At 48.0% G+C, this 24,659-nt stretch overlaps 1 protein-coding gene across 5 annotated transcripts in view; it reads right to left on the bottom strand.

Annotated features, from left to right (window-relative positions):
• ETS1 (ETS proto-oncogene 1, transcription factor) overlaps positions 1 to 24,659 on the bottom strand; it is a 126,872-nt gene that overhangs the window by 37,816 nt on the left and 64,397 nt on the right. For 2 of the 5 annotated variants that reach the window (XM_037134240.2, XM_037134242.2), the window contains exon 1: positions 23,234 to 23,705. The exons of the other annotated variants lie outside the window; for them this stretch is intronic. In XM_037134240.2, the coding sequence (XP_036990135.1) occupies positions 23,234 to 23,315 (82 nt within the window). In that variant the 5' untranslated portion in view covers positions 23,316 to 23,705. Of the gene's footprint in view, positions 1 to 23,233; positions 23,706 to 24,659 lie in introns of those variants that run through there. 5 annotated transcript variants of the gene reach the window in all.

Genomic DNA, 24,659 nt, shown 5'->3' with positions numbered 1-24,659 from the left:
ATGCAAAAGCTATTTTTAATCACTGGATTTATTTCTTTCCTACCCACTTCACCATCCTCCACCTCAGCAAATGTTTCGAAGTCAGAGCAAAGCCCAAATCAACTCCAGGTGTTCAGGGAAACCCAGAAAGGCTCTTCCGCTGCAGGATCCGAGCCAGAAAGCAGAACTGCCCCCTGGGTCCTGCAGCTAAACTATCTTGCTCTTTCCTTAGAGCAGTTCAAACCTCCCACCCTAAACACTGAGCAAATGGCTTGAGGGAGGAAATATCTGAATGAATGTGCCCTGCTACAATGACTCCTAACTGGGTGTTCTCTCCAGCAGCTGGGGCCAGGGAGGGTACAAGAGACAGATCTCAGCGATCAGCAGGATGAAGCCCTGCTTCCTCCTCTAGGATTCTCTACCTGCCTTACAGTGAGGATTAAACTAAATATGTGTGCAAATGCCAAAGCCTAATACACAGTAGGTGCTCAGTAAATTGTTGGTGACTAGAACTGAACTGAAAAGTATCTTGTAAAATGAAAATTTTTTTAAAATTTTAAGTTTTATTTCATGATGCTTAGAGTCAAAACAAGGAATCTGGCAATTTCCCCAGGTGTATATAACTAAGCAACTGAGAAAATAAAGGAAAAAAAAAAGCAAAAGTCAGAATCTGAGATATAAGTGGAAATGGACATCCCCTGAATCTGGGTCTTTGTTTGAACAGAACACACTAATTTCTTCCTTAGTCTGCATCCTCCAATCTGCTAAGGGGAAATCCTTTTTGTAGCAATGATCATCTAAAATGCGTGTTCTGCCATGCACACAGCTCACAGCTACAGGAGACATAAGACCTAGGAGGCCTTTTAGTTCTAAAACACCCTAAGTGTGCCCCGTTGGAGTCAAGACGACATGAAACCAAACTGCAATTTTGTGCTCAAAACTCTTTTGTCTATGCATGGAACCTGCCAAAATGCAAGCCGCCTTTTACCCCCAGTCACTGTCATTCATGGGCCCTGACATGAATAACCTCTCACAGTGCTTTAACTACTGATATTAGGATTCCTGCCTGCAAAGCCCACCACACCGGGGCATGTTAAAGAATAATTTGAAGTTCTGAAACAACTGTGCAAAGCCACTTACAGGGTGCTTCCTGTGCTTCAAAGCATCGCCCCACAGATGACTGTGGCTGACTCCCGCCACACCACGCGTGTTACAAGTCCTCGGGGCCCGTGGATGCATGAGGAAAGCGCACAGCGAAGCCTGCTGGTTCCTCAGGAGGAAGGCGCAGCCTGGGCCCTTCCCACCGAGGCCTGGCGGGAAGCCGCCACGTGCATCTGACGGTCCTTCCCAGACCCTGACTTCCGAGTGAGGGCAAGCTGCCGCCTCGTGACTTCTACCTTCTTGTTGGTGTCCCAGCTCCCGCTGGGTTACAGGCCAGGCTCCGAGGCCTCGTTTGGGAGGTGGGGGTTACTGGGTTGGCCAAATTCATTGTAATGTCACTGGACTCCCAACTACAATTTTCAGTACTGCTATCTGAATGCAATTTTATATTTTAGAAAATACTTCTTCCCACATTCCAGTATGATCCTGAAAACCATGAGGTTTTTAGCATTATTTCCATCACAGAGGTGGAAATAATACTAAATAGAGTAACCTTTTCATTATTTCATTATTTGTTATTATTTTGTGAGCCTTGAGGATCACAAAGGTCACTTCAGTGATTTAGCCAGAATGACACAAAAAAACAGGGGTTTCCTAGCCACACCCATTAGCAGAGTTAAAAGTGGGGGAGCAGAAATGATGGACAGGAGAACATTTCTTTCCATTGTTGCCACCATTTGCATTAACGGAGAAAGTTCTTTCTGGAGAAGGGGGGCAGCTCAATCCCTGGGACCCTCTGCTGACAACAGCTGGGACACCGCAGCTCAGGGCTCCACCGCATGTCGGACCCAGAACTCGCCGAGTCAGTGCCCACTGGGCACCTGGTCTGGGGCCAAGCCAGGCCTGGAGGGGGCTCCTGCTGGTCAGCAGGCAGGCAGGCTGGGCGAGGTGAGGATGAGGACTGTTCTCCACGGGCAAAGGGAAAATCTGGGCAAACAAATGGAGTGGAGCCCGTTTATTTAGGCTGGAAGAGGTAACGTTTTTCTGCACTTTTGAACTGTTTTCTCAAGGCCTGCCTCTCCCTCCCACGCAGGAAACAAACACAGAGACAGGCCTCTTCCAGAGCAGGCTGCAGTCACTGCCGGGGGATTGCAGCACAGGGGGGCGGAGAGCAGGGAGCCGGTGAGTGGGGCAGGGTCCGCTGGGGGCGGGTGGGCGCGGGAGAGGAGGAGGTGGGAAGAGCAGGAGTAGGAAGGATGGCAAGGCAGGAGACAGCAGGGAAACACAGGAAGTGGCAGAAGAAGTGAATACTGGAAAATTTTAAACCAGAATGCAGGCACAGGCAGCAGGAGAGTCAGGGGATGGATGGCAAGATCCAGCACCCAATTAACGGTGTTCAGAAAGCAGCATTTTTCCATAAATTTTAAAGGGAAATTCTCTCTCGACTTTCTTATTTATTTATACATTATATAAATACATTTTTAAACCCAAAAGGGGCCATTTTTTCCAATGGGAAAAGGCCTTGTTTGAGATGAAAGCCAGTCTTCAAAAACCCCTCAGAGGAAGCTAAAACCCCACATGTCTTGGTGCTACAGAAAGAAAAACAAAGTGGACATTCTTCCTGTGTTCTAAGGCTTTTTTATGCAGATGTGTTTTTCTTTTAATAAATAAATCTGGGCAGAGATGGGAAAACATTCTCACATACATTCACCCAGAGCAACTGTCCATGCTCAGCCCAGGGAAACCGCACTGAAAAGTAAGAATATAAAAATCCATTTTCCCCAATTTGTAGAGGGACAAATCTCAACATGCCAACCATAAGCACTGAAGCAACACATCCTACAAACATAACCCGTCCAAGCTTTCCAAGGTGACAAAGGACTGTCTGCTAATGAGCGATGGCAATCACAGGTAGGCCAGGACCACGGACCCGACCACCACGCTTCCGGAAAAGGCCGATAGAGGTCCTTCCGCACAACTTCTCACTGAACGTGTTCGGTCGCTCTCTACATTGGAGCCGCTGAGTTTCACTTGTGGACGGTGGTAATTATGTTTAAATGATGATACACACTGAGTTAAAAATCTGCCTTCTCATGAATTCTATGCATTGGCCGTAGTTCTATTGGTTGAAGCTGCATGGTACACCTTGAAAATTTCTCCACCTACTGTCTTTCAACCTTTTTCCTATTCTCTTTGTCATCAATTTCGCCCGGGTTTTAAAGTTCCTTGATTTCTTCACAATGGCATGGTGTTGGCCATTACCCCACCCGGAGGCATTCCTGGAAGCCTGCATTCCTAAAAACAGTGTTCTCAGGTGCACACCAACTTCCCGGGAGTGAAATGGGGACACGGGAGCGATCACCCTTCCGCTCTCCCTGCTGTGGGTTGCAGACTCACAGTGACTGTTCGAACAGCCACCCTGCAAAAGCCACACATGGTGCACCCCAGGACTCGCCGCAGGAACTGACTTGGAGCCAGGTCTGCCCCCACCAACTGAAACTTATTAACCTGAAGCAGAGCTTTACATTTATCTATATTAAACTTCACCTTGTTCTGATCCATGTTTCCATGTGTAGAGATCTTTTCCATATCAGGAATCTGTCCTCATCCTATTAGCTTTGCACCATCTGCAATTTACTAAGTAAGGTCTCGCCATCCCTCACCAATCAGAGCTCCTGACAAAAATGTGCAAGAGGCAGCAACCAAGAAAGACAGCCCCGTAACAGAACACCGGGGGCCATGCATCATTCCAACACTGACACATTAATGGAGACCCTCTGGGTAGAGCCGCTCAACCAATTACAAATCCTCCTTACTTTGCTATCATTGGATCCATACAGCCTCATCTTGACCACAAATACACCAGAAATACTTGGACAAAAGCTTCACTGGAGTCAGCTCATTTACTCATTGTGGAACCCATTCTCCCCTCCAGTTTCTCACTAAGCTCCAGATAAGTGCACGGTGCCTGAGGAAGACAGTGTAGCTGGGATTCAGATCTCTGCACAGGGACAGAAAGACAGAGAAAGAGAGACAAAGAGGGCAGGGGAGGGGCAGAAAGCACACGCCTCACACTCAAGTGCTACAGCCACTTTGCTTCCAGAAACAATGGGCGCTTAGAGAACAATGGCCACAAAGTCTTGGTCTATTTATATCTGCCACTGTGGGTCCCAGACAGGAGGAACTGGAAGTCTGCCCTGCACACACAGCTCCAACTGGACTCGAGCTGGGAGGAAGATGAGGTCACCAAGAATGCTGCCTGCTTAGGAATAGGCTCCCTTTTTTGCTCACATAGTTTCTTCTCAGCCTAAAGGATCTCTTTAGCCAAGTTGCCTACTACAAAAACACAGCCACCAAGAAGGCGGGTGGGTCAGAGCTGTAACCACCGCTCAGCCCAGCCCAGAGCAATGCAGACCTTCCTCCTCAGAGGTCAAAGGAAGGTGGGGATGGTGGGGAGCACAAACCAGTAGGTGGAGGCTAACTTCTCGGGCCCTGAAGTAAGAGTCCTGTTGGGCCTGTTGGTAGCACATGTTTCGGGGCACTATGACAGCTTTTCCACGGCAAAGTTCCCTCCTCACTGCTTGAGAGCTATCATAACAAGGCCAAGAACTGAAGTCCGCAGATTCACGTGCTTCGTGTCTCTGTGAGGGTCTCTGCCTCCCCTTTCTTTCAGCCCCTTTGGACAGTCCCTGCATGACTTTGGAGTGGTAGTCCATTTCAAGCCCTCCCCACTGGGGTGCTGCTTTTTTTCATCCTCCTAGAGTCTTCCTGAAGAGGGTGAGCAGTGGTCACAGAAGCCTACGACAGACACCAACCTGACAAAGAACAGAGCCTGGGTCAGGGACACAGGTATGGGGACACAGGAGTGTGCCCTGCGGGCATTAACCTGATGAGTCACCACCAACAGCCCTCAGGGTTAAGGGCAACTGACACAGTCAACCAGTGCAGCCCCTGGACCGGTCCAACCTTACCCTCTGAGGAGCAAAGCAGGAAGCCCCAAAGACAAGCAGTTCAGGGTTCAATACAGACCCACCCTGGGGAGTAACTGTACTTCCACTTCCCTCCTTGATCCTGGAAAACCAACGCAAAGGAGGTAGAGAGAAGCCTAAATAAGATCAGTTTCTTCCTTTTCATGTACAGAGCTTAGGTTACGTTTCACTGGGTACATCCCAGGTAACGTCACCACATTCCAGGGGACCAGAGGTGAGCACTTCCACGTTTTACAGTTTAAAAGTTGAAGCACAGAGCACGCATGCGCTGGACACAGCGGAGGCCAGTGCAACCAACGCATGGTCACAAGTAAGGCCCTGTGCTTCTTCCCCACCCCCACACTCTCCTCGCTGACCTCAGAGTGCAGGAATCAAAACGTTTAGGGCTCAGCCATCTGTGGGGTGGTCTAATAAACATGAATCACCAGCACGACTGAGAGAACCTGGACAAGGCCACACAAGCAAACATTCCTGTGCATCTTTTGTTCTAAGCCGATGGCGGAGACTGAAACCTTTTCCACCAACTGAACTACACCAAACTATGAAGGTCCGAGGGGGGGGCAAAGGCCGCCTCACCTGGCCCAGTACTTCACTGAAACACACCCCTCTCTTGACTCCTCCCCTACCCCCTGCTTCCAACAGGCTAAGTACCCCCTTCTTCTCCGAGGGCCCCTGCTGGTCCCAGTGTAACTCAAGAGAGCCACATGGGAGCCACGAGGCAAGAGTAGGGAGAAGGTAGGGACTCACACTGCCACCCTGAAGTGAGGCTGACATCAGAGAAGAGGCAAACCGTCCATCCAGAGTGTGTTTGGCAAGTGCCTGAGTCAGCCCTTCTCTGCCCCATCAGGGTCTTCCAAACTGCCTGCAAACCAGCTAAACATACCGAAAAGTGATGGCACTGCCCTAACAGGGGACATCTGGAGTTCACAGTATCAGGCTCCACACGCTCAACAACTCATGAAATAAAGGCCCCGTTCAGTTCAGTCAATCCAAACTCAAGTCCCTAATGAGGAGTCAGAAATCCTGTGGCTTTAAGGGATTTAGGTAATAATTTCAGAGTCCCAGCTCAAGTTTCCTAAGCTACTGAGGAGGTACTTAGGACTCAGAGAGATGGCAGCAAAGGGATTGTGGGTATTCTCCCTAAACCATGAAGTTCACCGCTCAACCTATCATCTGCCGCTACCAAGCAAGTCTTAGATCTACCCAATCTGTCACTTCGGCCCCTATAGCTCTTCACCTTTGGTCTTGTTTATGGTCTAGCAGGAGCCCTCACCCCAGGCACCCTACTCATGTGCTCACATTTTTCTGGTTTCTGCTCCTCTGTGCCACCGTCCCCATGGAGCTTTATCCAGGGCCAAAGCGGGAAGGAGGCATTTACAGAATTTTCTATAAAACTTTAACAACTCCTTGAAGGGGTGTGCTCCTTTCCGGGCTACTAGGATGAATGAAGAGCAGGCTCCCTGTGGACAGAAGGAGGAGCTGGGCTCTGCCCTTGGGCCCACACCGTCCCCAGAACAGTCAAAGGGACTTAGAAGACATCATCTCGTCCAAATCCTTTCTCTTACCAATGAAGAAAAGGCAGCTCAAGGAGGGAACATGAACTCGCCCGTGGTCACATGGTTACCAATTTTAGACTTCTTGTCTCCCTAGCCGGTGTTGTTTCTTTACACTGTTGCTGTTTACTTATTCATGTTTTCACTACTATGAACACTGCATCATCACTCTGGACAAACATTACTCCCCCCCCAAGTTCATAAGAACCACAGAAAAACAACCCATCCAAAGATCTAACCAACAGAACAGGATTTTTCGACCCCCGCGATGCTACTGGTTTCTACCTCAGGTTACCAGCTTTCAACAACCCTGGCCAGGCTCTGCTGTGGATGGTCCTTTTGAGCAGAGGTCCTGGTGGAATCCCAGGGCAAAGCAGGCGACACCACTGTGTCCAGTGGCTCTAAAATGGGAGGTGCTCTCCTGCCCATCCAGAGAGAGCGAAGGCAACAGTACATTTCAGTGATCTACTGACCTATGTCTTAAAAGCACTGACAGGGAAACAGATCATCATGTCATTCAAAAGCTACAACTACCTGCTGATACTGCAGAGAGGGTGGTGAAGACACAGGGACAGGGTGGAGGTGATACGACAAAGCCCACCAAGGCCAGAACGTAAAATCAGTGGCATGGTCTCTAAGTCCAACCTGACACATCCAATTAATGAGGTTTCGCATGCAACTCAAAAAGGCCATGTCCTGAAGCACTACAAGCAGCTCCAAGGCTGCATGCAAATGTATTCGAGTTCAGGGAGCTCAGGGTTTGAGGAGAGATGTACTTAGCTGTGGTCTCTTTCTGCCTCTGCAGATTTTTTTCTCTTCTTGAGGAATGGGCTTCTCCTAATGGCCCGAAGCACCTAGATTTGGACATTCTCACAATCCCACTGTAGCCCAGCACCTCACCCTCACTGGCCCAGAGCAGAGAGCATGGGATTTGTCTCCCAGTGGCAAACCCAAAGGGCTGAGAAGTAGCCAGGCAGACCCAATCTCCAGACCAGTGGAGCATGATAGGCCAATGGATGGAGAACAAAGAAAAAGTAATCAATGCCAAAGGGGGAGGGAGGAGAAGCCACTTTCCATCTGCGTGCCTGTGTCATGTGGGAAGGGGGCGACTGGGGTGTACAGCCCTCGTCCGCCCTCATAAATGGCTCTGCCTCATCAGGAAACTGCAGCCACCACAGCCCCAAGCTCCAAACTGAACAGTGTGCCTGCAGCTGGTGAAGGCACTCGTCATCTCTGCCCAGGTCATATCAGCTCGCTACACAGCGGCGCCCAACCAGGGGAGCCACCAGAATAAATCTGAGTGCGACCGGTGGGGGAGAGGGAGGGAAAAGATCCACAGAGACAGGGAGATCGAGGCAGCTCCCCAGGCCTGGGCTCAGGACTCAGGGAGAAGGCTGGGGCTCTCATCAGGACATATGGGTCCACTTCCCCGTGTCCCCTGCCGGATAGCCTCAGCCACCTGTGTCCCTTTATTCAGCGTGAACCACCGACTGCTAGTGCAGATGGGGTTTCCTCTGAGAGCGATGAGATTGCATTGGGGTTAGAAATCGCTGACGGCTAAACAACTCTGAGAATACGCCCAAAAACGAGTTGTACACTTCAAAAGGGGAGATTTTTGCATTATGTGAATTATATCTCAATAAAAAAAAAATTTAAAGACCTAAAGAGCCCCCTGCTATCAGCCTAGCAACATGAATATGTTGGAGACTGGTGGACACAGACCTTCCCCTTGGAGGTTCCTCCCTGTGGGGGAAACGAAGCCAAGAAAGCACATGGACGACAGCCACACACCCCGTCACCAGCACTGTGCTGACGGCAAGACGGGGGCTGTGCGGCTGTGTTCCCCGGGAAAGCGGGTGGGAAAGGGAGCAGGAAAGAGCCCGCTGACATCCTTCATGTAGAGGCTGAGGGAGAGGAGGGGTCAGTGTCAAGGAAAACTCCAATGGCAGACAGATGGCACTAGCGAGGAGGAAGACTGGGAGCGGAGCGGACCTGTGCCTGCCACACGGAAGCTCTGCGAGGTGACAGCCAGGCTCCTCTGCTCACAGGAGACTGTGGGAAAGGCTGGCCTATTTCCGGAGACAGACACCTGGTGTCTACAATTTCTGGGACCACAGACATGGGGGCTGAGGGAAGACTCAGATTCTGGGAGACCAACAGAATACTTCCAATTCCCTTCACCTGAAGATGTCCCCAGCAAAGGCTGCCCAAGCACTCATTTACGGTGACACCGCATTTTTATACGTCTCCACGGTAAACACGTTCCAGACAAAGAAGTCTCCGTCAAACCCGGCTCTTTCTGGAGGTTTCTGTCCCAACCCTTGGGGTAGATGAAGCAAGGACAGATAGAGCAGGGCTCCGGCAAACAGGGCTTCTGCCAGGCCCCCTGGACACGAGCCAGGAAAGGTGCAGTCACCGCACTGTGACCAAAGGGATCTTTTGGAAAATTCTTGTCCAAGAGGGGTGATGAGTTTGCTTCCCCGGAATGCCCCCAGGCCAGTTCCGATTGGCTGCCTGGCCCTGACTCAGACTGAGCACAGCTCCACCCTCACATGAGGAAATAAACTGACCCCAGCAACTGAGGGAGGGCTGGAGAGTACAGGAAAGAAGGGGCAGGCGGGGACGGGAACCGGGACAGGGCAGGGCCAGCGCGGACTCTGGTTCGGGGAACAGGCAGATGAAACGTCAAGGCCATTCCCGAGACCGGTGGGACGGCAGAATTCACGAAATACTTCTCTGAGCCTTACTTACACACCACTCCAACTGGGATAACAGCCCTACCTTGGCAGCCAGCTCACGGCTGCTTTAGAATATACTGAATTAGTCACCGGATTAGCAAGCACATTTACACACATTGGCACACAGCTGTTTAAAGACACAGGATCCCCTTTTCTAGGTGCCAGATTCTGGCTGTAAATCAACCATCGCAATGGGCAACTGGCATTCCCCGGAGGCGCCCAGATTCTACAAACGTCTTCAGCTGCAAAGCACTTTAGGGAATGTCTGCTAGAACTGGGAAGGTCTCGGAGGCCTGGGCTGGGGGACAGAAGAGACAGGAGTGTGGAGAAGAAAGGCAGGAAAGTGGGCTCATTCAGTCCTGAGGCTTATTGTCTTCAGGAGGTTGCCACATGGATTCAGTGGCCTGGCCCTTCACAGCACATTGACACACACGGAAGGCAGCCCCGCTTGGGAAGTGACCACAGGGAGGACGCAGGCTCTGCCCCTGGTTTGCTGTATCAACGGATAGTTTTCCTCCTAAACCTCAGATGCCTGAGTCACTCCCAGAAAAGACAGGTTTCCAGGACAAAGAGGAGAAAAGTCCAGCAGCTACATCCTGACAAGTACAATCCCAATAAAAGGCCTTGTGGGCCCAGCAAGGGATGCTTCAGAGCTGCAAGTGCGGCCGAAGCTCTAACTCGGGCTTGGTAAGTGTACGTGAGAGGAAGAAATTATTATACCGGCCACAGGGCCTGCTCTGGCCCACTTGGTTATGGGGGTGTCAAGTGGAAAATTTTCTGTAACCAGGTTAACAGTAACCACAGTTTTAACAACCACTGAAATAATAACAGCTCTGTCAGCATGAACATTTATTTGTACAAAATACGATGCCCACAAGATAATGACAAAATAACGGCACCCTCTGGCCATGAAAAAAAGTATTTTACAGGAGTGATCTCAAATCCTTATGGCGGCCCTGCAAGCTCTTTCTTACCATCCACACGGTGAAGATGAGGAAAGGTAGGATTACGGAAGTTAGGTACTTTACCTAAGGACAGATCGGCTAGCAGAAACCCTGGGTTCACACCCAGGACTGTCTTACCTCTAGCTCTGCTCTGGTGCTCACACTGAGGGACACCTTACAGCCAAAATAACAAGTGAGAGGTTGTGTGATTCACGAACAAAGATTACTCTCTACAGAGGAATCGAGAAGTGAATCCCTTCCATTTGATGTAAAGGTCTCCACTTACCTACATGGTAAGATTATGGTAAGAAATTTGTGGCGTGAACAAATCCACCAGACAAAGGTAAGATCCAAGTAGCGATTGATGAAAATGGCGAATTGCATTTAGGTTGCATTAGCCCAAGAATTTTGAGAAGATATGCAAATAGACACCTATTTGTGACCAGCGCGACTGGTTTGTATAGGAGAAGCCTAGTGTGTACCTTGTACCAGCTTTCAGAAATGTAACTGTGAATTCCTTGGAATTGGTTTGTCCATAAGAACACTGAAAATATTCTCTTCTACAAAGCCAGACAGTTGGGGACTGGACTCAGCTTCACTCCTCACTGGCCATCTGCAGCTCGCCCGTGAGCAGCACAGCTGAGCAAACCCTGTGCATCTGCGGCTAGCGGCCAGGGACCAACCTCTGCTCACAAAGCAAGTGGCTGTTTTGTTCATCCAGCACCCATCATCCTTTGGAGACAATGCAACCAGCCTAGAATTTCATATCCCTCCCATCAGCCCATCCATCCTAGAATAGTATGGGTTAGGATAGGAAAAAGCCAGGAAGTTCCTTTAAGAGGAGCTCAGGAATGAATGAATGAAGATACACTTTTAAAAACATCAAATCAGAGGTTAACTCCAGATCCACCACGTACATACTGATTCATTCCATGTGTGTTGTTTTTTTTTCTGCAGACATTCCTGTTACATCAAGTAGCCTTGAGGCCTAGACTTGTGCCTCTGAATATCCCCTTCCTGGAGAATTCTCAAGTGTGGCGGGAGCTCTTACTTCTTTCCTTAGTTCTCCAGTCTGCAAAATGGGAGCTGAAGCACCAACGCTGAGCACAAGTTTGGTAAATTTACTTAGCCACTTTCCTTTTATCCTTTTAAAACAAGGAAAAGCCCAGTAGAAATTAGATGAACTGTTTTTCTGGCTTTCTCTCTATTATATATCCCAAGGGTCGGTATTTATAGACATACTGAATATTTTCTTTCTTACTCTGATAATAATAAGGAGCCCAAAAGGCACACCACACAGGAGAATGTTGCAAGGAACAAAGTCTCTGATGAGAGTATGAGCGAATTTTCTCTCCAAACAGATCCTAAGTGTGTAGGACTTTGCAATTAGAAAGATCTAAGTTCAAACTTGTGACTGGAAAGCTCTATGACCTTGGGACATTATTTGAGCTTTTCCAAGGTGCAATTTATCTTCATAGGCCCATTTAAAGAATGTGATTGTTTGTGTAAAGCACCTTGCAAAGTGCCTGACCCATGGTAGATACTCTATAAATATGAGTTTCACTTCTCTTACTCCTCCCAGCTGAACACAGATATACACAGAGACCAAAAACAAGCACCCAGCAGTTTTGAAGAACATTTGGTTTCCATTAGGAGGCAAGAAAGGTGTAAGATTGAACTCTTGCTCTTCTGTGAAATCTAGGATGCATTTCCTGTACACACACGCATGACTCACCCTGGAGAGTCTGTATGTGCTCATCACCACTCTGCATCATACCTCTCGCTAATTCAAGAATTCTCTTGGCATCACCAGTGACTCTGGAGTGCTTTCTAAATGCGAACGCATTAACTCTCTGCTGTCTCACAATGAAAGGCAGCTAGCTCCCTTGCAGGGAGCGCCCTTTTTCCAGAATACAGAAGAGAGTCAGAGATGTAGCCATCATCTGGCAGCTCAGAGTAAAAACAGATTCAAGTGTCCTGATTCTCAGCCAGGCGATAAAACGTAAAGGATGACCACTTATAAGTAGACCTGCCCAGTTGTTGGCAGGGAAAAGGGTCAAACGATTCACAAGGAGGGCGTGAGCCAGAGGCCTGAACCCCCATTTGAGGAGACATGCTAAGATTTGCTTTTCAAGCCTGAGTTTTCCTGGCATCAAAGTTAGTGCCCAAATTCAAACATGACAAACTTAAACGTATCACCTCCATTTTTTGCTGCAACCAGGTGTACCACCCCCTACTTCCCATCCCCCCCCAGTCATCCAGAGCCCCCAAGGGCACTGCAGGCCACTTAGAATTACACTTACTTCCAAGGAGACAGTAACATGCCCACAGGCTACCTGTCAGTGTAACAATCTTTGGGTTGGCCTTAGGATGCTCCGGTTTACAGAACAAACAAAACAAGAAGGGAGAGGACTTCATTTTTTGCTGAGAAGCAATACATTGCTTTAGGGGGATAATCTAATATAACTTTGCTAAACTCTGTGTACATAGCTGGTGCTGTAGCAAATGCCCCTGCTCCGATAAGAAACTAACGGGGTGGGAAGCTCCCTCATCTGTAATTAATTCTTACGTGCTCCTTCGGCACAATTCTTTCTTTCCCATGACATGCAGCATGAAATTCAAAGGTTTGGGGTTTTGTTTTGTTCTTTCCCAAAGTGCTCCTCCAGTTATGGAGGTCTTATCAGTCATTAAAAGTGGACTTTGTTTGCTCCAAAGAGTAAACTGAGTCACAGACGACCAAAGCCATACACCATATATTTCAACATAAGAAATAGAGATAGGACAGGAATTCTTTTCAAAACCCTCAAGACAAAAAAAAAAAAAAGTATTTCTCAAAGTCCAAGGGCAAGCTACCCCAGAGGGAAATTGCATATTTGTCTAGTAGCCTGTGAAGTAACTCACGTTTGGGTTGTTTTTTTTTTCACTTCCTGAGAAGGAACTAACTTGCCATCTTAGTTAAAGGCTGGCCAGCACCTTGACATCACGGAGAACTCTGCCCCTCTTCCCGATCCTATGTCACGGTGATCCGTGCCACCCACTCAAAGCTCAATTAATGTGTGTGGGACTGACTTCGTATAGAATAAGCAGGGGAAGCCACGTCTAGCAAAAGAGAAAAGGGTGTCTTGTTGACATTTCCGATCTCTAGCTAATGTTGTTATTGTTTATTATTATTATTATTATTGTCACAGTGACTGCACTATGTACTCATCAAATCAAAGAAACATTTAAAATGTGGGCGTCTGAATGGAAATGATGGGGGGTGGGGTTAGAGGATCGAGCCTCATGTTCTAGCTCAGCCACTTACCATGTAACCTCGGAAAACAAGCAGCATCGCTGCTCTGCAGTCTTCCTGTTTGTAAAATGTTGACAAGCCCAAAGGATTACTCTGAAGCTCGAACGGGGCACAGCCACATGGCAAACTGTAAAATGCTACCAGGTTATAGCCCAGTGTTACTGGTACGCAGTTAGCACCAACAGACCTCAGTATCTGCCCACATTCAACAAGCGTCCAAACACATATCTCTAAGCAAGCACTCTGAAGACAGCCAAGAGGGAACTTTAGAGGTAGCTATAGCTGGGCTCGAACCTCAACTCCACACACCAGCTGTGTGACCTTGGGCAAGTTGTTTAACCTCTTAGTTTCTTCATCTGTGAAGTGGGAATAACACTTAGCTATTAGGTATTAGGGTCGAATAATAAAGTTTTGGGCACATTCGTAAGTTAACGCATTCATAAGATAGCACCCAGTAAGAGAAAGGAAACAAAACAAAAAGGGAAAGGTGAGTGGATGTTAAATTCTACCCTCGTATCCAGGGCAGTTTTTCTTGTTTTTCCCCAAAGCCGGCATACTGATCTTAGGTCTCTTCTTCTAGAAGAAAAGGGTAACTGTGATGGGCCTTCCTCCAAACACAGAAACAACATCAAGAACATGATTCTCAGATAACAACTGTGTGTGAGCAGCGCATGCTGCCACCGCTGCAGAGAAGCCTTTGAAAAGCTTGCCACACCCTGACACACACTTGCAGCTTCCTGTGCGGCTGGGGAAACCAAGGCAGGGGGTATCCTGTCTGCCCAGACTCTGCGGGCGGTCTGGACCTGCTCAAGGGTCACTGGCTGCTGCGCAGACAGCATTCCGTGAGCGGCCAGAAACAAGTGGGCCTGGGCCCTTCCCTCTGTGCAAACAGGAGGCAGGGGCCTTGACTCCAGGGGTATGTCAGGAAGAGGCACCAAGGTGGCTTTCGGCAGAATGCATTCCCACTGCAGGAGGGAGCTGTTTATGCAGACAGCAGTGCACTGAGAAGGGGCAGCATCGATGAAATAAGCTCTCTGCTCAGACCACACGCTCAGCCCTGAGGATGCAGCTGGGGCTGGCTGCCTCACCTCCCGGACCCCTAACCTCCATCTCCTTCCTCCAGACCAGGCCCTGCACCAGAGTTCCTTTCCGCTGCAACTGTAGCAAAGGCTTATGGAAAAAGGAAGCTGTTTCATGCAGGGGGACCCAGGGGAAAGCATGACTCCTGGTCCAACATCACCCGGGACCAGGTTCAGGTTTCTGTCACTGTCAGCGAGGCTGGTCACAATTTCTAACATCTCTGTCTATGAAAGGGAACCTACACAGATAGGCTAAAAATTCCCCCAGGGAGGGCTGCATTGTGGTAAACAGAATTTGTGGGTTAACAGAATTTGGGGGACAAGGTAGGCCACTTTGCCTACCACTTCAATGACAGCGTATGCTCTCTGGAAGTTTTAATTATTTTTAATGTTAGAGTCACAAAATGTCAGTGTTAAGAGCAAGCTTACAGGCCATCTTCTCCAGTTAATTTTTTTTTGAGTGATGAAGAACATGAGATCCAAGGTCAGAGAAATAAACAGTTGCAGAGCCAGGGCTACAGTCAAGGTCTCCAGACAATGGTGAGCCCCCAGAGCAGTCGTTCTGTGCACAGTATTTATTCCCACTAAGCCGACAGGTGTGCCCTTATCATTCACGAATTCTCATTGCGTTTCATGCAGTTCAACGCTATTTCAATGGTAAAAGACAAGCTATGGATAATGTATAGAATTAACTTAAATCGTAGGCAAAGAATATCAAATACAAAAAAGTATAAATACTAGAAGTATAAAAGTCATTGCATAAGACCCCTGCTGCCAGAATTCTCCTGCAATGCATTTTCTGAAGGCTATTTTAAAATCATATTCCAGAACACACTCTGATTTTAAACCTTTAGTGATAAGTAATGAATTATCATAGCACAAAACTGTAGTTGCACAAAAATGTCATTAATTGAGAGCAAAGGTTCCTAAATACTTCAAAGATTTTACCAGATTTAGGAATTCCCTGGCCTGACCTAGATTCTTTCTTTTTTCCATTTGCACCTGGAAAATGTGGACCTGGTTGATTCTGTCACCATCTCTGAGGTTTAACGTTTCGTCTGATAAACTGATACAGAGGCTTTGACAATTAACAGTCTGAGAGGGAGGGAAAGTCATGCTACCAAACAAGGCTCGTCGGGCCTCTTCAACAACACTGCCCTGTCCTTAAACTTCTTTCAAAGGCAAAATTCATCCTGAGATGCCAAATGCCCTCACATAGTTCCTGGCCTCACACTTCCTCCTCTCCTTCCTTCCCCCAATCAAGGTATTCTCCTTCACATTTATTCAAGCCTTTCTTTCACTCCAAACTTATGCCATTCACCCCGCGCTCTGTTTTCTCCATCTAAAATAATCCTATCCCTGTTCTTACGCCTCCTTCAAATGCTTCTGAAATACCCTTGTTTTCCCTGAAGATGACCCATAAAATTATTCTAGCCTAGAACTGTCGGAAGAAAGGGCCAACAGGCACAGGAAATAGAAATAATCGTGGCTGTGCACAGAGTTCCATAAATTCAAACAATGGTTCTCCTGCCACTTTTGGTCATGGAAGCACCTGGAACCCAGGGAATATTTTGTCTGGTACCCCCGATCAGCCACATACCCGTGAGGGTTTGGAAGTTCTCAGAAATTATCGCACAGGAGTCCCGAGATGGCCCCCCTGACCACCTGAGACTGGGAAGCCAACCCAGGGGCAACGCTTGGCCCGCAGGAGGGTTCCTCCCCAAAAGTCTATGAGATGTCACTCACATTCCTCCATCTCTTTTTTGATTCTTTTCTTTTGTTGTTGCATTAGTTCATCTATCCTTTCTTACTCTTTTCTAGGTATCATGCTTCTTTGTTTCTCCTTTCTTAGCCAAAAGGGATGTTGCAATTAAATCCACCATTCCCTTCCTCCTTTTCTAAAAAATTAATGGCTTGCTTTTTACTTTGTAGTTTTACCTACTTGAATGATACCAAAAACAACGCTCTTTTCTGGCCCCCATTTGAGCTCAACAGAACTTCTCACCTTGGATAAGCATTAAAACAGAAAACAACAACTCTAATTGTCCTCACTTGGGTAACGATGACACCCCCTACTCAAAAGTTCTCTCTCTCCTACCCCTGCCCCTCCCTCCATGCAAAAAGTTTACAGTTCCTCCGCAGAACCTTGCAAAACAAAAATCCACAGCTTAGCACTGCTACCCAAAGCTACCAAGAGGTTTCAGGTGCTTAAAGTGAACTTTAGTTTGAGGTTGATTTTTACTTGCTTCTCAGGCACTGAGAAATATTATATTATGCGTCAAAAACATTGAAAAATATGACCCACGGCCGGGTGGGGGGAAACCACATTGCACTTGAATAACTTCAAACTCTTAGTCTGCCCTCTTAGCTTACTTTGGATAGTCTGAATCCTGAGATTAGCAACTAAGAGTAGACATTAAAAGGAGTATTATCATTCAAATTCGGTGTCTGATGGTTGACCCTTCTTTGCCAGTTTATGTCTATTGTTCTGGTGTAATTAGTAATGGTGCCCATGACACTCTCCACAGTGTCCCGGTTTGGAGAGTTAAAGTATAAAATCTCCCGATCCATATGCCATCCAGATCTGCAATCCAATAGCCTAAAACTCTCCAATGCTACTTTACTTTAGGTCTTAGAGCATGATTTGGGTCAATGTTTTACAATTTTCATAGAAAGAGCTAAATGCTACAGAAAAGAACTGAAAGATGTTGATAGGGCCATAAGAAGCCACATTTGAAACGGCCAATATCAGGTCTGCACCCAAGCAGCAGAAACTGGAAAGCACCTGGGAAATACAATGAACTTGACCAAATAATCAATAAATATTTACGGCTTGAACAGCAATATTTTAAGTGTGCCTGTCAGCATGGCTCCCTGCCAATGAAATTGGATCTCCTGCAGCCTACACTACAGACCAATTTCTTTCTGTATCTGCATGGAGACTATAAACTGCACAATTAAATTAAAAAGGTAACACAGATAGACACAGGGCTTCAGAAAGGGAGCCCAGAAGGAACAGCCTGTTTGTGCAATTTGAAAAACATCTACTGACAGTGTGAAAGGAGATATCTTTAACCCAACTGAGAAAAGCAAAAATGAGCTATAGACCCTTGGCAAGTGAAGAGGATAGATTTAAGGATTGTCTTGGCATTCCTAACCCTGAGTTAAGGGCTTAACAGCTATAAGCAAAGAAGAGACCTAGAATGTTGTTAACATAGAGACAAATCCTACCAGAGATTCTGTCTAAGCAGAGAAATGGGGCCAACATTTCATTTTGGAGCAGCCAGATAGAAACAGGGCAACTATATACAAATTCCTCTGTGATGACTGTGGGCCCCAGGATGTTAATTATTTGGAGAAAATGCTCCCATCAGGCAGTGATAGAGGAGCCAATACCTTACCCTCAGACCAGTAGCCAGCCCGCCTCCTAGGGCTCACTTTCACTCTTGGGCCAGAATAACTACAAACGGTGAGCCCTGACCCAGAAAATGGACTTGAAAAAACTAAATTTCAGAAACACAAAACATCACTGTGTAGATGGCAGATCAGCAGATGTAGGTACCTCTGGCCTCTTTGCAAACAGAAAAATTAAACTACAACCAAATCAAGAAAGTGAACTCGCTGCTGATCTGTGTCTCTTGTCACCCAGGTCGTGACATGATGTGCAGAGCAGTGCCCATGATGAAAGGGTAAGCCAGCAGAATCGGGAAGCTTCGGGGAAGACGTGTCCTTGGAAGTGAACACAATCACCTCCCTACCTGCGAGAGTGAACATGCAGGAATACGCTGGGAAGTTAAGAACCCTGGCCCTCTGCTTGGTGATTGCAGGCACGCATTGCCGAACCTTCCTGCATCTTCCTACAGCAGCACACCTGACTGCCGGGTCTGGGGACAGTGCAGTGCATGGAGAGACCCTTTCCCCAGGCTCAGGGGAGTCGGGCAGGGTGACTGGGAGACCCTGCACCTCTTCAACCCCCAAAGCACCAACCATCACTGCCTTCTCATACGCCCCCCTCTTTCAATGTCCAGAGTTTCTATGAATAATACTGTGCTTTTACTTTAAGCACAAAATGCCTGCAACAGCTCATTGGTTTGTAATTTTCCAACAGTGTGGCCTTGGGCAAGTTGTGCACCTCTCTGAATATCATTTCCTTCGTTTCAAAATAGATAAAATAAGGCCTCCCCCACCCCAGAGTTAGTGTGGAATGTAAACGTGCAATTTTGTGTTCAAGTGCCAAGTCGGTAAGGCAGGCTCATGATGTGCTTCCGGAAGACCCCATAACTGGTAAATGCACGAATCTACCTTCATTGTAAGCTCCTGGAGTGCCACCACAGCCATGGGTCATTCCTTCCACCACCCAGACAGGCGTCTAATTGTGCTCCTGCTGCTGCTGCAGCCTTTGTAGAGTTATAGGTGCTTTTGGAAATAGAGACCCCCACTTTCTTGAAAAATCCTGACCTACACTAACCAGCTCTGGATCTGCAGAGATTCTGATGGAGGCCAGAGCAAGCTGAGCTCTGGGAGGCTGAGCGTGGCTGTTTTGTCTCCTAAAAGGAGGTGATCTCCTCCAGGGTGGTCTGGTCTCTTTAAGAAAGAAAAAAAGTTACACGGACCAAAAAAAAAACAGCAATACAAACCAACCAAAAATGCCAGGAATGCAAGCTCTGCCAACCAAATAAATAAATAAAATGTGAGATACTTTATAATAACTGGACATGATGCATTTCTCAAGTCTGCATAATTGAAATACTCTACTTTTCCATCAACCCTGCAAACATCCCTGTGGCCTCTAGTCCTGGTGGCATTTTTGCCTTTTAGTAGCATTGACAAAGCCCATCACCCAAAGTAACCAACTAACCCTTGCGCCTTTGGCTCCAAGACTCAAGACTTCGAGATCCTCTGACACTCTCAAAGTTACCCATCTCAGTGTTTGCCCTCTGGAGCACAGAATGAGTGTAAGATTTCAGCTAAGCAGGTGGAAATGTTCTCTTTAACTCTGCTCTTCTTATAAGTATAGAGGTGCATCGTACAGTAATAGCCCCTATCACACATTTCAAGGGCCCCTGAAAATTCTACACAATTCAGGGTCATTTTTGTTATTGTTATTGTTATTGTTGTTGATTTGCTTTCCAGTAGGCTGTTAATATAATTTATTATGGGTCAGGCACTGTTTTACGATTTCGCACACATTAATAGATTTAATTCTCATATCAACCTATGAAGCAGAACAATGATCACACTCATTTTAGAGATGCGGGAGCTGGAACACAGAGAGATTAAGCAATTCTTCCAAAGTCACGCAGCTGGTGAGGGGCAGAGCTGGGATCCCACCTCTGAACTGCTGGACTCTTTAGTCATTAATGGAGTATGGTTCTTGGGGATCTGGAAGTACAGTGAACAAGCAATCCTAGGAGCCTGGGCTACTCTGCCTTCCTTTCTTGTCCACACGGATGAAGATACAGGGACTGATGATGAAAGGGACTGGGAGAGGGACAAAGCTCCTCCCTATCTCTGAGGCCAATGTGGGTCCCCAAAGGAGGGACATCCTCTACTGGGGTTGGAAGAGAACCAAAACTTTTCATTTTTGTAACACAGCACACAGCCAGAATCAGAACCCCCGCTCTTCCCTGGGTATTGCCCTCACCTCACCAGGAAGGTAGGGTGCAAAGGAGAGAAAAAAATGAAGAGGTTTGGGAATGTATTTGCTCTGCCCCCCCAGCCCCCACCACTAAGCTGCAAGGTCCACCCCAGGAGGGAAGTCTATGGGCACTCAATAGCCCCGTCTGGTTAGCCGATTTAAGATCTGAGATCCCTGCCATCGCACGCTGCAATCAACATGGTACCTCTTACCACCCAGAAGAAACATTCAGTCTCAATGTACATGCATGTGAATTTGGTACTGAAAGCTGTCAAAACCCCTATGAGGTCTCAATCTAGAATAAAGGGCCTCGACCAAGTCCTATTCACAAAGACAGGCAAATAGGTGATCCAACAGTCCTGTCTCTACACCCCACCTCCCTCCCACCTGACTTTAACTCTCACATAATGGGAGTGGGGGCCGGGGCAAGGCGACCTGGTTTAATTATTTAAAGCAGATAAGATCCCAAACCAGTTGTCCCCACACATAAGAAACTAAATACCCCAAAGAATCATTCTGACAAATATTTAAGTCACAGCTGTAGACACACAGCCACGCTGCGAGAAGTTAAACTTTAAACACATGTCCTGCATGGTCTGATGGGCAAAGCAAATCCTCACTTAGCCAGTGTCTTCTCCTCCCACCATAAAAGCAGGCAGTCGCACCGATGTTTTTTCCCTCCTTGCACCTGCAAGTTAAAGTGGCAACTGAAGTTTCTTTGCAGAGCTTTTCAAAAGTACCACTCAAGGCAACAGCACACTGCGAAGTTACAAACATGGACTCGTTTTACTTTAGTAGCTGGCTCACTAGATATTCTTACCTTCTCTGTGCCTCTGTTTCCCTCTTCCCCCTGTAAGGTATGGGTGTCACATCCACACGTTTCTAAACGCCCAGGATTAAATTAACTAAAACTTGGTTATTGTATTCTGTATATGTTTTTTTTTTCAATTTTCTTCCTTTCTTTTCCCCAAGACAGCACCAGAAACCAAATCTCATTGTAACAAATGGCAGATTTTCATTTCAATGACTGCCCAATTTCTTTAGCCAGTTGAAACTGTATTGCATCGAAGGCCATTTACAAAACCTAACCAGTGGCTCGTAAACCTTTTTCGAAAAAGAGAAGCAAATAAAGGTGCTTCTTATGATGGATGTGACGATTGCATTAGGCCTTACTCTACCCATTTTACAGATGGAAAAACTAAGGGAAGTTCCATACTTGGGGTTTATTTTTTTATCAATAAGCAAAATATCAGCATAATATGCACAAATCCCTAGTATTTAACATTTAATTCCCTTCAAAATTGCCTAGCTGTTTTTGTGGGACCTAAAACATGTGTTACCAGCGACTGTTCCCTCCCCAGCACACAGGACCCACTGTGGGGTGGGAACTGGCACAACTACACGATATTCCCCCATGACCCAATCCGTGAACACACGCAAACAAGCCATTCTGAAGGGGAAGACCTGTTAGCTGGGTTCGTACCTCTGCTAAGAACTACCCTGTCACTTCTTGGATATATATGGTCCAAATCAGTTGTGACTAAAGAACTTAATTCTGGCGTCTTTGAACCCCCAAATGAAACGGTCTTCGCAACATCGTTTTTGAATTGTAGCTTTCAGGGCCCAAAAATGTGCCTCTGGCTCCAGATGATGTCAGCATCGCTCTGACCCTCCGGCGTCATCCGTGTGACACAAACAAGCCCCAGCCTTCTTTGTGCGCTTCCCAGTGATCAGTGTTGGGGTTGAGCAGGGTGTCTAAGAGCAGAGGACACGCATGTCTTTATTAACATTTCTGAAGGATCTCCAAACGACAAAACAGAGACTGGGCTTGTGTTGAAACTTGAAGCAGACTCAGAAAGAGTTCAAATAAGCAACTCATTACGGCAGAGGCATTAAGTGGAAGCCACCGGGAGCAGCCGCGGCTCAACTTATCGATAAGCTGATACACAACAGCACGTTATCACTGTTAATTATTTTCCAGAAAGCATCACCTTCCCTCCGTATCCTTCTACATAGCTTTCCCTCCAGAATCACTAATCTCCAAGGCTAGCTGGCAGTTCCTTATCTAAGAGAAATCATCTTTTCTTCTTAAACTGCATTTACTCCATGAATAATGGAGTGTCAGACTCCATTAAACTGTTTAGCACCAAAAATCGTGCTAAGACAAAATGAAATTTCTTTCCTATCCCTTTCTTCTTTAAAAAATCCTTCCAATCAAAGAGGAGAACACCACCCACTTAACTGAAGGCGACTCAAAGTCGCGATGGGCGTTGGGATGTCCTTCCCCTCTTCTAACAAATCTTTAGCGCCAGAGGGCAAATTTATGGTAGATTAGAAAGATGGATAAAGTGAGTAACCTGCATGAAAAGAATCAGTATGTACCCTGAAGTTAAGACGTGCATTTCAACTCTCCTCCCATCTCCTCGTCCTCCTCCAGAAAAGAGGAGGTGGAAACCAAAGGGGCATGTGACAGGGAACTCAGGAAGGCAAGACATGTGAAAACGCCCGAGGGCCAGCCAGTTACATACCTTTTCCCCTCTTACTGCCCGGGGCCTCCCATCCAGGTCCATTTCTGGGGAACACATACTGAGGGGATTGATATCCTCTGCGACAGTACTCATCCCCCCAACGTTGGGGATGAAGCCAGAGGGTTCTCGCTCATTTAGAAAAATGAAGAAATGGGAATGCAGGCGTTCAACATTCTATAAGCTTTTCCCCACTCCTCAGAAAACCGCAGCTGTGAAAATAAATACCACCCCCCAAACCAGGGTCTCAGGCCACCAACAGCCCTCCTCTTCCTCTCTCCAGCTGCCACCAGCATCGCCCCGCAGGCAGAAACGCACTGCCTGGGAGGAAACTGCGAGGCGGGGAGAAGCAGGGAAGACCCTGGCCCCCGAGAACTGTGGCCGTCACCACTCACCCGGGGAGGGGAAAAGCTCCAGATCGACTTTTTCCGTCTTGATGATGGTGAGAGTAGGTTTGAGATCGACGGCTGCCTTCATGGTGCCAGGAGTAGGGGACGGACGGGATGATGGCAAGTTTGCTGTTATTCTTGTTTGTCTTTTTAATGGGGATTTGTAACAGGGGAAAGGGGACGGGAGCGATCCAATTTTCTTCACTAAAAATCACGAATTCTCGCCGCCTATCCCCCCGCTCCCAGAAGGTGAGCGCCCGGCACTCTCTAACGAAGTCGGCACTTTGCGGGAAAGTCTGCGCGCTCCGGGTCCCAGGCTCGCCTGTGCCGAGGCGCTCCCTCCTCGCCGGTGCCCGCTCCCTCCTCTCGGCCGCCGGCTGCCTCTGCTCGTCCCGTTCCCTGGAGCCCTCCCTCCCGCGCGCGCTCTTCCCTCCTCTTTAGGGCGTTTCTCTCTGCGCAGAGCCCGGCGCTCGGTTTGCGCCTCTTTCCCCACTGCCCGCCTCAACGCCCCCCCACCCCTACCCCGCCCCACAAGGACCTCCGCAGGGGGGAGGGAGGGCGGGGCCGCGGGGAGGGGGCGGGGCGGGTGGTGGCTGGCAGGACCCGCGGCCAATCGCTAGCGGCCGCCCAAAGCGAAAGAAAGGTGGGCGGGGCGCCCCGCAGCCCGCCCCAGCTCCCCGCAGACCCCGCTGCAAGGCCGAGGAGGAGTAGGCATGGAATGGTGTGCACCTCAGCTCTGCTGGTGGTGTCCAGAGCACTGCGGCTCAGGGCCGCGTGGAGTGGGCTGCGTGCGAAGCCTCCCGGACCACTTCGGAAAAGTCCCCCTGATTCTCCACGCATTCCTGAGGGATTGGTCATCCGCTCAGGCCCTCTCTCGGTAGTGGCATAGTTTTCAAAGTGCGTGTACATCATTCATTCACAAAGACTGACACACAGGACGTGAGGCATGACAGGAAGGGGTTATGCGTGCTAGGAGGCGCAGGACACTCGCGAGCCAGTGTCCTCAGGGGGCTTTGGAGAGACTGGACTCCAACCCGTGAGTCAGGAATCAACGGGGATGGTGTTTCTGGAGACCCTTTCAGAATCCACCAGTGCAATCAATAGATGGACCTGCCCTTGAGAAGCATCAAGCCCAAGGCAGGCTACCGGAGACCCCAAAACAGAGGCCCAAATTTTGCTGCATGAGATTGGGAGAGTCCAGAACAGCCCGGACTAGAATCAGTCTTGGGCTTCCACAAGCTTCAGTTTTCCCCACAGTGGTTTTGGCGCAGAAGGGGGAAGCTGTGTCCCATCCCTCTGATTATCTCGCCATTGGCCCAGATTTTGTCCTTCCTTTTCCCAGCCTCTCCTCTCTCGAATAAAACTGACGACTACCTCTATTAGATGAACACTACCACCACCCCGACCCCCCAAAAGTAATGCAGAAGCCCTG

The sequence above is a fragment of the Artibeus jamaicensis genome, unplaced genomic scaffold (genome assembly GCF_021234435.1).
Source record: "Artibeus jamaicensis isolate MK-2021 breed Jamaican fruit bat unplaced genomic scaffold, CSHL_Jam_final scaffold_660, whole genome shotgun sequence".
NCBI classification, from domain to species: Eukaryota; Metazoa; Chordata; class Mammalia; order Chiroptera; family Phyllostomidae; genus Artibeus; species Artibeus jamaicensis.
This window is presented reverse-complemented; position numbering and strand designations above follow the sequence as displayed.